The sequence below is a fragment of the Rhinichthys klamathensis genome, unplaced genomic scaffold, assembly GCF_029890125.1.
Source record: "Rhinichthys klamathensis goyatoka isolate OS25496 unplaced genomic scaffold, OSU_Roscu_1.1 h1tg000011l_1, whole genome shotgun sequence".
Taxonomy (NCBI): domain Eukaryota; kingdom Metazoa; phylum Chordata; class Actinopteri; order Cypriniformes; family Leuciscidae; genus Rhinichthys; species Rhinichthys klamathensis.
Genome location: NW_026606564.1, coordinates 3,840,904 through 3,860,071, shown reverse-complemented (window position 1 = coordinate 3,860,071; position 19,168 = coordinate 3,840,904). Strand labels below are relative to the sequence as shown.

The 19,168-nt window shown below is 38.5% G+C and overlaps 1 protein-coding gene across 1 annotated transcript in view; it reads right to left on the bottom strand.

Moving 5' to 3' along the window:
• The window catches only part of pigk (phosphatidylinositol glycan anchor biosynthesis, class K), a 57,463-nt gene that overhangs the window by 26,419 nt on the left and 11,876 nt on the right, over positions 1-19,168 (bottom strand). Inside the window, exon 9 of the mRNA XM_056264346.1 lies at positions 18,454-18,626. Coding sequence (XP_056120321.1) covers positions 18,454-18,626 — 173 coding nt within the window. The remainder of the gene's footprint in view (positions 1-18,453; positions 18,627-19,168) is intronic.

Here is a 19,168-nt window from a genome sequence, read left to right as displayed (position 1 = left end):
CGATCCTTTTCGATGCCACGTCAGTATCGAAGTATCGATACTTCAGGATCGATCCGCCCATCACTAGAAGTTACTTGGGGTGTAACTGTACACAAAAATGACGGTTCTGAAGTCATGGTTTGGTATGGTTTTGGTCCAGCGAAACACTTTTTTTTAAAACAGTGGTTTACTGAACAAACTATGTCTGAATTTAAATAAAAAAAAGTCTGTCAATGTTGTTGCAACTGGAACTAACACACCGCACAATTTATGGTGCTGTAATTGAACACCTTTGGATGCAAAATACTGTATGTTAGCAAAATGTTTTTGGATAAGGTTAGAATTGCAGTGCTGACATTCTAAGCCACTCCATTTGTTTTGAGCATTTGTCGCCGGCACTTGTTCATTGAAGTCTGCGAAGTTGAACATGTACACGCTTGCTGTCAGGATAATAAATGGAAATACTTGCGTGAATTTGTAACATTTACATGCAAGTATACAACTGTACTATGTAAGTTGTGCACTGAGGAAAACACATTATCACAAACATCTGACAGTAGGGCAAGCCATGTTTATGATTTAGCAGGGCTCTAGAGTGCGACCAAAATTTGTAAGGGTGCGACAAGAATTTTTCCTAGGTCGCACCAGTGCACCTAACGTTCTATGATCGCAATCGCATCCGCTGCCTCTCCACAAACGAGTCTTTTGTTCTCCTTGCACGCATGGTTGGATCATATCGTGGTCTAAACCAATCAGAGATAGAGATTGGGTGGGTCTTTGCCTCTGATTGGTTGTGGTTCAGATATTCCTGTAGGACTAAAATGCTCCGTGCAGTGTGATTGAAATAAATTGCGACCTGTCACCTGAGCACCAGAGAATCAGTTATGGCAATCAGCAGCATCAGCTAAAAAAACGCAGGAAAACAGACGACGAAGAAACTTTTAAAAATGTAGGCTACTTGAACTAGGTAAAAAATATTGATTTCTCGATTCTCATTGATTTTTACGAACCGTTGGGCTATCAGTTGATGAATGAATGGAACATTGTAGCGAGCATCCCATCCAATAAATCGCAATAATCTTTGTGCTTTGTTACTATTGATATGAAACAAAGTCTCAGATTTCAAATTAGGTCCATTTTCTTAAGAAATTCAAAAACATAAATAGTGTATTGACGCTGTGGCGTGAGATCGCTCTGGCTCAGCTCAGCTCAAGAGAAGCAGCAGTGCGGAGCGCACATGATCTTCTCTTCCGCCTCAATAATACCAGTTACAGCGCGAAATAAACATGAACGAGCATCTGAAAGTGTGTTAAAAGATAGAGTACAACTTATCGAAATCCGTATCATGTCACATGGAATCGCTCAATCGGTGTTTCAACCGTGGAAAGACGTCAGTAAAACGCTTGTAAACAATGTAATGTAACGCCACATTTACTTCAGAAAAAAACATATCCAGTGCCCATAAACTCGTTAGCTAGCTAGAAAAATTAACTCTAGAGGAGCATTGTGCCTAATATATGCACCATATTACATATTCATTATAATTTTTTATGTTTTTCAATATTTAATGCATGTTGTTTGAAAAAAATCTGGCAAGTTTTTATGCAGCCACCATTTAAATGTTTATATTTCAGATAACTTTATTATTATAAAAAAAAAGTGTAATTTAGGTGTTTGTGTACAAATCAGGTAATTTTTACCTTCAATATTATAGTAGGCTAATGAAGCATAGTGGGCTACAACTGACTCCCAGTTTACAGCATTAGTTGAGATTTGTTTTTCTTGAGAAAATTTGCCATGTATTGTACCTGATATCCAAAATAATCAATATTGAATCGAATTGTGAAATTTGTGTCAATATCCTGCCCTAACTTGAACAATGTAAAAACAGCACTTTAATTTTTTTTTTTTTTTAAAGATTTATATTTTTATATACAGTATAATTGTGCTTCAAATAAAAAAAAAACTACACCTTATTCTTGTTTAAAAGCATTTACATAATATACATGAATATATGGAACGTGATAAAAAGGTGACCTTGAAATTGTGGCGTTAAAGGCGACGCGAGACGAGGAAAAATTTGAGTGCACCTAAATTTTGTGCTGGTGCACCTAAATAAAAAAGTTAGGCGCACCAGTGCAACCAAGGCAAAAAGTTAGTCTGGAGCCCTGTTTAGTTTAAAGAGCTTAACATAAAGCGCATCTCATGTTTATGACGAATTGGATTGTGCACTTATCTGGCAGAAGCTCATTGCAATATCGAATATCACACAAAAGAATATCGATATAAACGATATCACCCCAAACAAGGGGGGAAACTGAGTTTGAAATTACATTCCACACAAAGTTCAGCACATGCAGTGGTTAAAACAACACTGTATTGAACCGTGCACTTTTACACCCCTACAAGGTACGCATCAAAACCTAATACTTGACAGATTGTCTGTGGGGTTGCTACTAGGGCTGAAAATAGTTAAAAAAAATTCTGAATTTTATTCAATTCTCATTTTGCTGATGTTATGGCAGAATTATTGCCATCTCTTTCAAACCAATGAATGCTGCTACTGCTGATTTACTGATTGAAGCGAGCAGGTGAGAAGGATGGACGGGGAGAAAAACGGATGGACTTTGACCCCAAAGGTCAAAGTACAGGCCGGTTTTAGAGCGAGTAGAAGAGCATGCCCAAATCCTAAAGTTCAGGTTATTACTGTGATTTCCTGACTAGAGAGAACTGAACTTTAGTCTATCTATGGGCAGAAGAACAGACCTTGAGATAGGGTTATAAGAGACTGCGCTCCCCCTCCACACTTCGTTCACTCTTGTATCGCAGACTGTACATTGACTACCTCTGTGGAACAACTGAACCTTTATTCCTTGCAAGAAATAAATCATTTTTAATTCTCAGACTGTCTCTAACGCATTGATGATTGTTTAATAGAAAATTTGCTATTACACTGAAAGAGACAGTGCAACTTACCGAAATGTATCATGTCTCATGTAATCGCTCAACCAGTGTTTCAACTGCATAAAGATGTCAATAAAACAGCTTGTAAACAATGTTGCGTAACACTGCATTTACCTTAGAAAAGCCATTCAATGACCATAATGTGATAGTTAGCTAGTAAAAGTTTTTTTTTCCTGTAGCGTAATGTACTTGTCAGGTACTTGTAATGTACCTGATATACATCCAAATTAATCAATGTCAAATCAAATTGATTCGTTATCGGAACTGCAAGCTTGCGGATACCCAGCCCTAGTTGCTGCTCAACTACAATATCCAACACTATCCAACTATATTACTTCCATTGGCTGTTGCTACATCACACTGCATTTGCATAAAGGCCTAAAAACACTAAACAGACATCAAAGAACTAACAGCGACAAAAGTCAGCTGTGGTGTCGTCTCACATTGTCCACGACTGGGTCAAAAAGTTGCACTTGAGCACACTGCAAAGACTACAGTCGTCGGCCAACTAGCACGTACGTTCTGCGTCTATGTGAGAGGAAATAACTCTCCATGCCAGGAGATGGCAGTAGTCTGTATTCATCATTCAAAAACAGAAAACCAGAAGAGCTAGGGCTGTGTCTGAAATCACCCCCTATACCCTTAAATAGGGCACTATTTAAGGAGACAGCCATTTGTAGTGGTGTCCGAAACGATAGTGGACGTTACTGAGAGCACTCATTCAATCCCACAATGCACCGCAATAACGAGTGTGCGCTCAAAACTGCTAGAGAATCCCCATAATGCACTGTGACAGTCGCGCGTCAAATGAATTCCCGCGTCTGACCAGAAGATGGCGCTCACAGCTGAATCATCCATCCATCCATCCATTTTCCAAACCGCTGGTTCAATGTGGCTGCAGCGTAATATCATACATGTATACATTCCCTTTAAATTAATTATTAGATTGTTTAATTACGGTTTATGTATGCTAGTTTCCATGACAGAGTTCAAGATGAATCTTTTCATTACTACTGGAGCTGCCAGTTTGCTACGTTTTAAATTATTATTAAACAGCACAAATCATGCAGAAACAGCAGCGCTTCAGCGCACTGTGTCCGAATTCCCTCACTCGTTTTAATTCACTGTGGACTAAATTAGTGAAGTAATGCAGGGAATAGTGAATGAAGATACAGGGGGCGATTTCAACACAGCACTGGAGTGCGAATATACAATGAGAAGAGCCTTAGCTGTGTCCAAAATGGAATATTCTCTTAAGTAGGTCCTTATTTTGAATAAGTATTTACTTCACGACCACTAAAAAAGTATGTTCTATATAGTATGAATCCGTGCCGGCTGGTGCTAAAAACAATTGAGGGGGCGCAAACAAACTGAATTATTAATGCAGAACTGAATGTAGGCTAATTGTTAAATAACCATTTAACAGTGATAATAATGTATCATTACTGCTTAGCTAAAAATGGAAAATTCAGCATTTAAAGCATGCCATAAGGTAGGCTTGGGCAATAACCAATTTCCCAAAAAATCTGAATTTTAAAGAAGTAGTTAAACTCACTTAACTTAAAATGAAAATAAATAACAACAAAACTGATATATCATAAACATACACTTGTAGGTTTGAAATTCTATAGCACATTTATGTTCACCAACAACAACAAATATTCAACAACAAATATTGTAGCAAATTATATTTATAAGTGTTATTGTATATTTTAGTCAGAATTATTGCGCTCCTGATCGATTTGCGCTCCGTCTGTTCGGCCATTCTCGGCCAGAGTGAAATCGCCCAAAAAGAGGCGGTAACTCCAGGTACTCCACAGACAGATTGGACTATATCCAGAGGCAGAACAACAGTGACGGCTAGCATAACTCTGTGGTTGAATGCGAATGTGATTGAAAAAGTCCCTTTTGCACTTTGCTGGTGCGTCGCCCAATCACCCTAATGAAGAAATCGCCCGTGGTATGCATTTGACATGTTGCCTTTATCACATGACCACCACCAGCATCAGTTGCATAGTATCATTCATAAATCCTCTCCCGTGGCCTCATGGGATAGTAAGGTGTCCATCGTATGCACATAGGTCACCCGGGTTCTTTTATGAGTACTGTGAATTCGGACATACTTCTTTTGTGAGATATTGTTTTTCTCCTACTATATAGTAGGGAAGTATGCGATTTCGGATACAGCCTTAGTGTTGGCCCTCTTGATTTGCTTTGCTTGCTTTCATCACTTGTTTCTGTTTGTGAATGATCGAATGAAAAACCGACGACAGGAGCCTGGCCAGCGCTCAACGACGCACGGTATCGGATGACAGCCGATTGTTGGATTGGTTTGTCATGGCCTTGAAGTCTTCTTGAAATCAAAACTGACATGATTTTACAAAGCGCAGATTAGTAGTCTTGTAGTGAATATACACTCACCTAAAGGATTATTAGGAACACCATACTAATACTGTGTTTGACCCCCTTTCGCCTTCAGAACTGCCTTAATTCTACGTGGCATTGATTCAACAAGGTGCTGAAAGCATTCTTTAGAAATGTTGGCCCATATTGATAGGATAGCATCTTGCAGTTAATGGAGATGTGTGGGATGCACATCCAGGGCACGAAGCTCCCGTTCCACCACATCCCAAAGATGCTCTATTGGGTTGAGATCTGGTGACTGTGGGGGCCATTTTAGTACAGTGAACTCATTGTCATGTTCAAGACACCAATTTGAAATGATTCGAGCTTTGTGACATGGTGCATTATCCTGCAGGAAGTAGCCATCAGAGGATGGGTACATGGTGGCCATAAAGGGATGGACATGGTCAGAAACAAAGCTCAGGTAGGCCCTGGCATTTAAACGATGCCCAATTGGCACTAAGGGGCCTAAAGTGTGCCAAGAAAACATCCCCCACACCATTACACCACCACCACCAGCCTGCACAGTGGTAACAAGTCATGATGGATCCATGTTCTCATTCTGTTTACGCCAAATTCTGACTCTAACATCTGAATGTCTCAACAGAAATCGAGACTCATCAGACCAGGCAACATTTTTCCAGTCTTCAACTGTCCAATTTTGGTGAGCTCTTGCAAATTGTAGCCTCTTTTTCCTATTTGTGGTGGAGATGAGTGGTACCCGGTGGGGTCTTCTGCTGTTGTAGCCCATCCGCCTCAAGGTTGTGCGTGTTGTGGCTTCACAAATGCTTTGCTGCATACCTCGGTTGTAACGAGTGGTTATTTCAGTCAAAGTTGCTCTTCTATCAGCTTGAATCAGTCGGCCCATTCTCCTCTGACCTCGAGCATCAACAAGGCATTTTCGCCCACAGGACTGCCGCATACTGGATGTTTTTCCTTTTTCACACCATTCTTTGTAAACCCTAGAAATGGTTGTGCGTGAAAATCCCAGTAACTGAGCAGATTGTGAAATACTCAGACCGGCCCGTCTGGCACCAACAACCATGCCACGCTCAAAATTGCTTAAATCACCTTTCTTTCCCATTCTGACATTCAGTTTGGAGTTCAGGAGATTGTCTTGACCAGGACCACACCCCTAAATGCATTGAAGCAACTGCCATGTGATTGGTTGATTAGATAATTGCATAAATGAGAAATTGAACAGGTGTTCCTAATAATCCTTTAGGTGAGTGTATATAATCTGTGCAAATGACACCACAAAAAATAAAACTGTTTTCAAAATTTCAAGTTAAAATCAGGAAGTGTGTTTCTCCTCTGGAATTTGTGTTCCTCATCTGATGACATCAGTTTGATGGCTTGGAAATCAAGCCCTGCCATCTATTATTTATAATTAAATATTCTGTTTCACTTGAAAATATGTCACAATACTAAAGTTGGTAGGGCTGCACGATCTGGGCCAAAACGATAATCACGATTATTTTGATCAATATTGAGATCACGATTAATTATCACGATTATTTGTTGATTTTAACCAAAACAAATGTTATTGTCACATAGGCTAATTATAACTGCTTTCACGTCCATATTGTGCTACATTCCTGCTAATGTACAACTATGTGCATCAAAATAAAACAGATCCTCTTATTCACCAAAATTCAGTGCATCTCTTAAAGAATAAATACAAATAAATAAAACAATAAAGAAAATGTAGCAAAACTTCAACAGGGCACTATTTTACATTGTGTAAATATATTTTAGGAAGCAAAATATAAACTTGCATTGTACCTGCATAATGGATGTCAATAAAACGCGCAAAATATACAATCAATAAAAAACAAATATTCCATAACAGAATGTAACCAAATGAGAACATGTCAAGGCAGAACTATGCACTATGGAAGTTTGATTAATGGATGAAATTCAGAGTCACTGTTATGACGCTTAAGAAATGTAAAACCTGGTTGTGGTACAGTGTCAGTGATTAGTTGTGAAATCTTACTGCATAAATTGAATCTATGTAATCCTCCATATGAAAGTTTATGTACTCAAATTATTTATATTTATTAAACAATAGTTCAAAACAAGACGTTTACTGATTATTGGAGTCCATTAATCGAACTTGCATGCCTCTTATATAGTAATTATATATTACTATGTAGTATGAACCAATTCACTAATGCTCACACTCGGTCTCTCACGCGCACCGTCACTCGGTCTCTCTCGCGCGCAGACACAATCGGTATCTCTCGCGCGCTGTCGCTCGCACGCAGACACACTCGGTATCTCTCGCGCACTTTCGAGCACGCTCTTGGACACTCGGTCCCTCTCGTGCACTGTCGCTCGCGCGCAGACACACTCGATCTCTTTCGCACATTGGGGCTCATGGAGGCACGTGGTCAGACAGTGGTTTACGGAGCGCTAGATTGGCTTTGCAAAAAAAAACTTTGATACGGAGCGTGAATGGAATGATGCATTTTAAATATCGCAATATGAGGCTAATGAATCATTTAAAGAGACTCAAAATGATTCAACATCGGTCACTGCAATTTTGCAACTATTTTCACGATGAACTTGAAAGAGTTTTGGTCAATTCATATGAAAAACCATCAGATGGTGTCTAGAGAGGGGGCGAGTGTGTACTGAGAGCACACTTTCATTTCTTTTATGCCCACACCGCAGCTCCTGATTTATTTTTCATTCCGTAACATCACCTGACATTTAATTACTTTGAGACTTGAGACCTGCGCTAGGCAGTCAACATCATCACCCTGGGCAAACCTGAATTACAATACAATCTCGTAAAGAGTGGGCACGTATTATAAAGACGAGTGGGGAGTCTATTAAACCAGCCTCCTCTGTAAAACTTAATTTACCTAATGGAAGCCCTCTGATACAGCAGCTAAGACTGCAGAGGAAAGGAGGCGGAAAACAGGATGGCTACAGAATGATTTAGCGTCGTCACGCCTCTACTGTCACACTACAGAGACACGTCTCATGGAGGGGGGAAATAAGAGTTGTGTTGCTTTTAAACACTGGAGAACGTGATGTTCTACTATGTATGCTAAAAAAGGGTTAGTTCACCCAAAAAGGAATATTCTGTCATCATTCACTCACCCTCATGCCATTCCAAACCTGCGTGACTTTTCTTTGCAACATTTTAAATTTAATTTGATGCTGGGGTTGACACTATTGTCTATGAAGGTAAAATTATGCTATAAAGAATTGCATACGCACCAGCTCGAAATTTAATATGAACACATGGGAGTCTAGCCTAATTGTATATAGCTTATAAAGGACCATGTTTTAATTCAGTTTTTGTTTTGTTTTTAATATGTACACTTCCGTTCAAAAGTTTGGGATCGGTAAGATGTCTAATGTTTTAAAAGAAGTCTCTTATGCTCACGAAGGCTCTGCATTTATTTGATTAAAAACAAACAAAAGAAAAAAACAGTAATATTGTGAAATATTATTACAATTTAAAATAACTATTTATTTTTTCTATTTTAATATATTTTAAAATGTAATTTATTCCTGAGATGCAAAGCTGAATTTTCAGCATCATTACTCCAGTCTTCAGTGTCACATGATCCTTCAGAAATCTTTCTAATATGATGATTTGATGCTCATGAAACGTTTATTATTATTATCAATGTTGAAAACAGTTATGTAAAAAAAATAGGATTCTTTGATGAATAGAAAGTTCTAAAGAACAGCTTTTATCTGAAATGGAAAGCTTTTTTATTATTGATAATAACAATGAATGCTTATTAGCATCAAATCAGCATATTAGAATGATTTCTGAAGGATCATGTGACACTGTAGACTGGAGTAATAATGCTGAAAATTTAGCTTTGATCACAGAAATAAATGATATTTTAAAATATATTCAATTAGAAAAGAGTTGTTTTAAATTGCCATAATATTAAACAATATTACAGTATTTGTAATCAAACAAATGCAGCCTTGGTGAGCATAAGAGACTTATAAAAAACATGAAAAATCGTACCGATCCCAAACTTTTTAACGGCAGTGTATGTGTGCGTTAAAAGTACCATTCCGCCAGAAAGTGTGATGCTGAACCAAATAAAGATAAATGTCTTGGTGGCGTCTGGCGTGTTTATAGAACCAATCAAATTTGCTACAAGAAGAAGGTGGACCCGCCTTCCTCCTCACGTTTGCAAAACTCAATGAGTGAGAGAATGGTGCCAAAACTGTAAGCGCAGCTAAAAGAAAGACAGAACAGTAAATATCGGGATATTTTTGGAACTTTTTGCCCTACGTTCGCAAGTCATTTGGACATACAACAATTGTTTTTTACACATACAGATACGCAGTCAATCCGTTTTGCAGTTCTTTCAACAGTTGTTTTAGCTTGAGAATCACTGTTCACAGGCTTGCAATGATTTTGGCCACATTTTGCCCCCTCCCCCCCCCCAAAAAAAAACATGGCAAAAGTGTAAGCCCGGAAAAATGGAAGTCAGAATAATCATGCATGATAATCAGATCATGCGATTCTTTATGGCATCATTTTACCTTCATATTGTGTTCTGTAGACTTGCTTTACTGGTGAAATGGAATTAGTTACATAATTGAAGGATTTCGCAACCTTAATACTGTTATTTTCCTGTTTATTGCTGTGAAGCTGCTTTGAAGCAATCTGTATTGTATAAAGTGCAATATAAAAAATGACCTGGGGCTGTCAGATTCCAAAATTATTCGTTTTTAATAAAGTCATCCATGCGCTATTTTGGTTCTCAAAACTGGTATGAATGATCTGTTCTAAATGATTTGGTTCATCAAATAATGTGGTCATATGCTATATATATATATATATATATATTTATTATAAATAATACCTAATAAAGTATCCAATGAGTTTATATGCCAGTATATATGATACTGTCAAGGTATTCTTCTCTTTTGAAACTTGACTTGAAAGTCCCCCTTTTGTGTTCCACAGAATAAAGAAAGTCAAAGGTGGTAATCAGTATATTTGATACTTTAAAGAAGGTTAAGTGAAAGTTATCCACCCCTGACGTCCCGCAAGCGCTCTGCTGCCACATGACAGACATGCATTGCTCCGGATGTGACAACTAGTCCATACGTTCACAGGCCCAGACAGAGTGAGCAAGGTGACCAGGCATTAGAGAGTGGACTCATGTCCTTGTCAAGTGAGCCTGATGGTAGAAGAGAGCAGGAGACGCCAGCCATGCATGACAGCTGTAAGACAGCAAAGAGACACGGGACAGAGACCTTCCCTCAGGTGCATATGCTGCCGTTTCACCCACAGATGTGCCAGTATATGAGTCGTGACAGGCTGTGACAGTGGGGGACAAAAGAGAATACTTCCCTTTCCCAAAGCAACAGACAGAGTTGACTCTTGACTGTAGCGCTGGTTGACAGCTTGTTCAGTGGATATGCTGACGAACCGGTGACCTAACCTTTTTTGCCATGCGTGAAATATCAGTTATTGAGAACAAAATGAAAACTCACCATTATTAGAATTATTTTTTAACTTCGCAAAACATACATTTGCGATGCACCGGAAGTCGACGTCCAATCTTTTTGAGACATACTGAGTAAAATGGATTAGTAAAATGATGCATCAGATGTTGATTGGATGGCAGCAGATCTGAATGAGGACTTGCATTCGATTGTAGGAAAGGGGCGGGGTTTAAGTGGACTAAATGATTGAAGAAGTCCTACATATGTCACCAGAGAGAAGTTGTTTCACCAGAAAATAGAGTGATGTTTTAATTATTAAAGCTGCAGTCCGTAACTTTTTTGGGTTAAAAATTATCCCAAATAAATTTGAGCAAATCCATAACCAGCCAGTGTTCAAAACGATCTGCTTGCCTTAGCTCGATTCAAAGCGGTAAGCTTGTAATAATGTTTTTAATTCCAGTGGTACTGGTGGATTTCCGCGGGAGATTCGAGCATGTTTTTGCGTCATTACGTCACATCTGTACACATAAAGAAGAGTCTCGGCTAGTCGGCTATATTGCGTGTGAGGATGCTGGAGGTGGAGATTTATAGCCTTTTCTCACAGCACTTGATATAATTAAACGTATCAATTTGATGGCGGATCCAGAAAGGTTCAAACGACAAATCACCAGTGACAACAGATTCACCCGCTGTAAAATGCAAAAGACTTCGGAGTGGCTACAGAAAAAAAAAGACTGCAACCGGACCCATGCGAAAACAAGGATAAATATTGGAAGGGCTTTAAATGTAGTCACGCAATGCTGACGTTGAACATTAACAATTTGAGAACAAAGTATAATTTTAACGGTTTTACGTGATATGATAAGTGATCGATAAATTTTATCAGCGCGATTTACTGCAATGCTTTTTTTCCTCTTAGTTGGTCAGAACCCGAACAAAAGTGGATGTTTCTTACTTGTTCAGATGACATTTTCCAGTGAAAATTATTATGTTGGTCATACTTCCAAAAAGATTAATCTGTGATTCTGAATGCCAGTATCCACACCAGCGCGGTGACTGACAGCCTCACAGTCTCCTCAAACATTGTGTTCATCCGCGCTGTGCCGTGTCGAGGCACAACCCACATAAAGTTGATAGTTCCGCGAATGACTGCAATTGCAGATTTCAAACAGAGACGGCGACAAAGAGGAAAAACTACGGACTGCAGCTTTAATTAAATGGTCAAAAAAAAAACATGCATGGAGGATGAACCATTTACATGCTACACAACCTATCACAAGGATCTGCTATGTCTGCTTTCTTTTGATTGACTGGTCATTTTAGTCATGTGACATTAACAGTAAATGCAGTCTAATGCAACTGGTTTAGAATGAGGAAAAAAAAAATCCTGTTTCCATAGTTTATGAATGAAGAGTAATTTCCACTAGATTGGGGTTTTTTTAAAAGAAAAAGATGAACGAAAAAAGCCTTTTTTCTCCTGCCAACCAATATAAAAAAAGACACTTAAAGACGACTCCAGTGGATCCAAGCAATTCAGCTTGTGTCACGCCAATAGAATAACTTATCAAGTGTAAGCCTGCAGCAGATTTTAATTTTGTTTATTTTACAACAAGTAAATAAATAAGCGAGATAATTCAGTCTGATGGGATTAATTCCCCCGCCCGCCCGCAGTAAAACAAGGCATGCATAGACAGAAAGACAGATAGACAGACAGACAGGTAGGTAGGTAGATAGACAGACAGACAGACAGACAGACAGATAGGTAGGTAGATAGATAGACAGACAGGTAGGTAGACAGACAGACAGGAAGGTAGGTAGATAGACAGACAGGTAGGTAGACAGACAGACAGACAGGAAGGTAGGTAGATAGACAGACAGGTAGGTAGACAGACAGACAGGTAGGTAGACAGACAGACAGGTAGGTAGATAGACAGACAGACAGACAGACAGACAGACAGACAGTTAGGTAGACAGACAGACAGACAGACAGGTAGGTAGATAGACAGACAGGTAGATAGATAGACAGACAGACAAACAGACAGGTAGGTAGACAGACAGACAGACAGGTAGGTAGACAGACAGACAGGTAGATAGACAGACAGACAGACAGTTAGGTAGACAGACAGACAGACAGGTAGGTAGATAGACAGACAGGTAGATGGATAGACAGACAGACAGACAGACAGGTAGATAGACAGACAGACAGGTAGGTAGACAGACAGACAGACAGTTAGGTAGACAGACAGACAGACAGGTAGGTAGATAGACAGACAGGTAGATAGATAGACAGACAGACAGACAGACAGACAGACAGGTAGGTAGATAGACAGACAGACAGGTAGACAGACATACACAGACAGACAGGTAGGTAAACAGACAGACAGACAGACAGGTAGGTAGGTAGATAGACAGACAGACAGGTAGGTAGATAGACAGGTAGACAGACATACAGACAGACAGGTAGACAGACAGACAGACAGGTAGGTAGGTAGATAGACAGACAGACAGACAGACAGACAGGTAGGTAGATAGACAGACAGACAGGTAGGTAGACAGACAGACAGGTAGGTAGATAGACAGACAGGTAGATAGACAGACAGACAGACAGACAGACAGACAGGTAGACAGACAGAGAGGTAGGTAGACAGACAGACAGACAGACAGGTAGGTAGGTAGGTAGATAGATAGACAGACAGGTAGATAGACAGACAGACAGACAGGTAGGTAGACAGACAGACAGACAGACAGACAGACAGACAGACAGACAGACAGACAGGTAGGTAGGTAGATAGATAGATAGATAGATAGATAGATAGATAGATAGATAGATAGATAGATAGATAGATAGATAGATAGATAGATAGATAGATAGATAGATAGATAGATAGATAGATAGATACAGACAGACAGGTAGGTAGACAGACAGATAGAACAGACAGGTAGACAGACAGACAGACAGACAGACAGACAGACAGACAGACATACAGACAGACAGACAGATAGATAGATAGATAGATAGATAGATAGATAGATAGATAGATAGATAGATAGATAGATAGATAGATAGATAGATAGATAGATAGATAGATAGATAGATAGAGACAGACAGACAGACAGACAGACAGACAGACAGACAGACAGACAGATAGATAGAGACAGACAGACAGACAGACAGACAGACAGACAGATAGATAGATAGATAGATAGATAGATAGATAGATAGATAGATAGATAGATAGATAGATAGATAGATAGATAGATAGATAGATAGATAGATAGATAGATAGATAGATAGATAGATAGATACAGACAGACAGACAGACAGACAGACAGACAGACAGACAGACAGACAGACAGACAGACAGACAGATAGATAGATAGATAGATAGATAGATAGATAGATAGATAGATAGATAGATAGATAGACAGACAGACAGACAGACAGACAGACAGACAGATACAGACAGACAGACAGACAGACAGACAGACAGACAGACAGACAGACAGACAGATAGATAGATAGATAGATAGATAGATAGATAGATAGATAGATAGATAGATAGATAGATAAAAGTAAAAGTACGACAAATAAAAAAGTATTAATTTCTTTAAATTTCATAAAATTTCTTATGATTTCTTTCAGAATTTCATTAAAAATATAACTGACCCCAAACTTATGACTTTAGTAGTGTGATCATCCTACTGCTTACACATCTATGTAATAAATATCAATATAGTAAATATCAATGTTGAATGTAAAACACCAGAGGAAGGACAATTCACACGATACCTGGTGAAAATCATCAGTGTTCTGCCGCATATCAGTGGAACAAGGTGATTTATCTCATATATTATTTACTTATTATTCATGAATTACACTCACCGGCCACTTTATTAGGTACACCTGTCCAACTGCTCGTTAACACTTAATTTCTAAGCAGCCAATCACATGGCGGCAACTCAGTGCATTTAGGCATGTAGACATGGTCAAGACAATCTCCTGCAGTTCAAACCGAGCATCAGTATGGGGAAGAAAGTTGATTTGAGTGACTTTGAACGTGGCATAATTGTTGGTGCCAGAAGGGCTGGTCTGAGTATTTCAGAAACTGCTAATCTACTGGGATTTTCACGCACAACCATCTCTAGGGTTTACAGAGAATGGTCCGAAAAAGAAAAAACATCCAGTGAGCGGCAGTTCTGTGGGCGGAAATGCCTTGTTGATGCCAGAGGTCAGAGGAGAATGGCCAGACTGGTTCGAGCTGATAGAAGGGCAACAGTGACTGAAATAACCACTCGTTACAACCGAGGTATGCAGCAAAGCATTTGTGAAGCCACAACACGCACAACCTTGAGGCGGATGGGCTACAACAGCAGAAGACTCCACCGGGTACCACTCATCTCCACTACAAATAGGAAAAAGAGGCTACAATTTGCAAGAGCTCACCAAAATTGAACAGTTGAAGACTGGAAAAATGTTGCCTGGTCTGATGAGTCTCGATTTCTGTTGAGACATTCAGATGTTAGAGTCAGAATTTGGCGTAAACAGAATGAGAACATGGAACCATCATGCCTTGTTACCACTGTGCAGGCTGGTGGTGGTGGTGTAATGGTGTGGGGGATGTTTTCCTGGCACACTTTAGGCCCCTTAGTGCCAATTGGGCATCGTTTAAATGCCACGGCCTACCTGAGCATTGTTTCTGACCATGTCCATCCCTTTATGGCCACCATGTACCCATCCTCTGATGGCTACTTCCACCATGTCACAAAGCTCTAATCATTTCAAATTGGTTTCTTGAACATGACAATGAGTTCACTGTACTAAAATGGCCTCCACAGTCACCAGATCTCAACCCAATAGAGCATCTTTGGGATGTGGTGGAACGGGAGATTCGCATCATGGATGTGCAGCCGACAAATCTGCGGCAACTGTGTGATGCCATCATGTCAATATGGACCAAACTCCCTGAGGAATGCTTCCAGCACCTTGTTGAATCTATGCCACGAAGAATTGAGGCAGTTCTGAAGGCAAAAGGGGGTCCAACCCGTTACTAGCATGGGGTACCTAATAAAGTGGCCGGTGAGTGTATTTATTTATTCATCATATGATAATGTCATTCATTGAATTCTCAGTTTCTGTTTACTCTAGTCATAGTCATTTATTCACAAAGAGTCGACTTTTAGTCAGGGGAGCTAGAAATGACGGTGGCTTATAAAGAATCTGCTAACTATGGGACATTATTATTTCTCATCATCATTCTCAGTCTGACCCATTCAAAATGCTTACCTCTGTAATAATGTTGTTTTTCCAGTAACCAAAAATAATAAGTGAGAGGACATAAGACATGGAAGACCTGAACGATTTAGCTAAATTAGCTTTTATACACTAATTAGATAAAAAATATCTTTCAAGATTAGAATAAAATGTGCAATTATGTTTACATAATCTGTTTGTGACCTGATATAATGAATAATGAAATAATTATGCAAACAAGATTTCTGGTCAAAAGCACAACAATGTACTGTAGTTTCAGATTTAGGTCCAAATGCAAAGTGATTTTAATCATATGTGCTGCTGCTATTCCAATATAGATACAGTAGATACAGTTAATTCACTTTACTATGATGCTGTGGAATCTAATATGTCTATCTAATCTCATCCACACACAGACTGCATTACAGATTAGTTTGACAGCAGAGAAAAAAAAATCTGATTTTTTTTTTCTTTTTAGATTAGTAAACCAAGAAATACTACTGCCATCTTGTGGCCAACATGTTTCCCAACACAATGCCTGCAAATGCTAATAACATGCACGTTTATTCTACTGCACATTTCCTGAAACTATAACCACACGATCAAAACTACAAAGCTCAAAATTATACACTCTATTTAAAAAATAGATTTTCCTCAATTACAGACTTTTTAGGTATATTTATAAACATCAAAGCAAGTCAAATAATTGTTTTATTAAAAATTAAATAATTTCTGAAAAGTTTTGTGCTATTTTTAGTATTATTATTATTGTCATAAGTATTAGGTTTGTGCTGATTTAGGGGGAAAAGAGGCATGTTACATGAAAACTACAAACATTAAAAAACAAAACAAAAATTCTCCAAATATTCAACCAACACCAGTAAGAGAAATATCTTTTGTAAGACAAATGTAAAAAAAAAAATTATATATATATATATTTATACACCAACATGTTTGTTGATCCTGGAACAACATTCCAATCAACCAATCAGATTTAAGGGACAAGTTTACAGTTTATGTCAAATTCAGACTTACAATCAAGGTTATAGGTGCTTCTATATCAGTGTTATCCACCTATCATTTCCCTCTGATTTTAGGGATAAGTTATGGGTAGGGTTAGGTTCAGGACTACATTTTCGGACAGGAATGTTGTTCCAGGATCAACAAAATAAGTTGACCCAGGAACGCGTCTAACTCAGCAAAATCTGGACGTGCGACATGATAATAGTGATTATTTTCCAATGCTATGCTTTCTAAACGAGCACATGCAAAACATGACGTCAAATGCTGAAATTGAGTTTAGAGGTTTTAAGGTTTAACAGATTTGAAACGTGTGTGAAATGCAAGCACGGTGATTATAGTTTGAGGAACGGCTCTTTCTATAAGAAAATGACTATATTTAGCATTTTTTGGCTGTTAAAATGGACTTTAATGTTCAAACAATTGAGAAAAAACAACAATATTTATAAGCATTGTTCAAATCGTATATTAAACTACTACTGAAGTCTTATTGTTATTGGAAGTAAATAGTATTTAAAAAAACACAGTACAGTCATATTTATCATATTGGAAACCTGTGTGACCTCATTTGGCAGATTTCACAGTAACCATGGTGACCGCAGTATGCAAATTCATTATTGGGTCATTAGAAGAATCAATATCACTAACAAAGTTTTTAACAGCCACAACGTATCTAATGTTTCATTAAACGAGAGCGTTTGCTCTGGAACATTCAAAATGGCTTAATTAGCTCTGCCGCTCGAACCACTAAACACTCATTTAAAACACACTAATTATGCCGAACCGAAGAAAATAAATAAATATCAAAGCTAAAGTGTGTCATTTTTTTAAATGTTATATATGTATATATATATATATATATATCCTATAGTAGCTTAATATGCTGAGACAGCTATAAGTAAAACACTCACAGATTAATTTTCCTAAATTTGTACAGTATAAAAACGGCGGTCTTTCGTTGCACTATTACATCATAATGTGACAAAAATCCGAAACGAGTCGTTTTCGAAGCTTGGTTTCAATAAAAGTTTTTGAACTAACAAGGAACTTTTGAGTTAAAGGATGTTTTGGTAGTAAAATGACCTCTTACATGTCAAAAGATTAAGGAAAATTGGATTTCTCAAATCATGAACCCTTTAACATCCGTGTCTTTGACGTCGAACATGATCCTCATGCCCACACACATATCACAAATTCATTTCTATTAGTATTAAGCTTTCAATGACTATAAAGTCAGTATAAGCCAACTGCATTATATACAGTAGGCGTACATTGTGTCCCATAAAAGCCAACACTGAATGGGCTAATTTACTACAGTAGATGCACTGCATTTTTCCAGGAAACAGTAATACTCAATATAATTAAGACACTGACGACTGTGTTCCACTTACCTCTGCATTGGCGTCTCTAAAGGGGACGTCAGATTGATAGTGTCCTTGGTGATCTCCACTTTACGAACACTTCCGAAAAAGTCAGTGATGAGGACACTCGCCGGATCTCTCTGGAACAGGTCAGTACGGTGGCCTGGAGTGGACACACACTGACTCTGCGGGCACACCTTAAACTGAAACAGACACAATACAATCAGTCAAACGAGACTGAGAAACGCAAACAAAGAGATTAATTACGGGTTGCCAAGTTCTAAGAGCGCATTCATTCCCAAATGGTTTTTTGCAGTTTATCAGAAGCTGTCAGAAATGAATACAAAGAAAAAGAACAAAAATTACCATTTAAATAACATCTGTTCCCTGCGCATCCAGCAATGGGCTGCAGGAAAGTGTCATTAATATGTGATCTTGTGAATTCTTATAAAAAAAAAAAAAGACTGAAAATGTATAAAAATGGGCTTGTAAATGAAACACGGACATGAAAATTTAACCAGTAAGTGGCGGTTCACACAGAACACGTTTTTCCATTCCACTGCGCTACTTTTCCATTGTTTTTCAATGTAAATAAACACGCGCTAGACGGACGTCTTTAACCGCCTTGCTTTGGTCTTGCGGCTTTTGTAGCGCGTCACGCACGACAAAAACAGGGCGCTCAGGTTAAGTTCCACTTTTAAAAACACGTCTCTAGACCTTGCGCATTTTTTTCGTTCCATTGAAC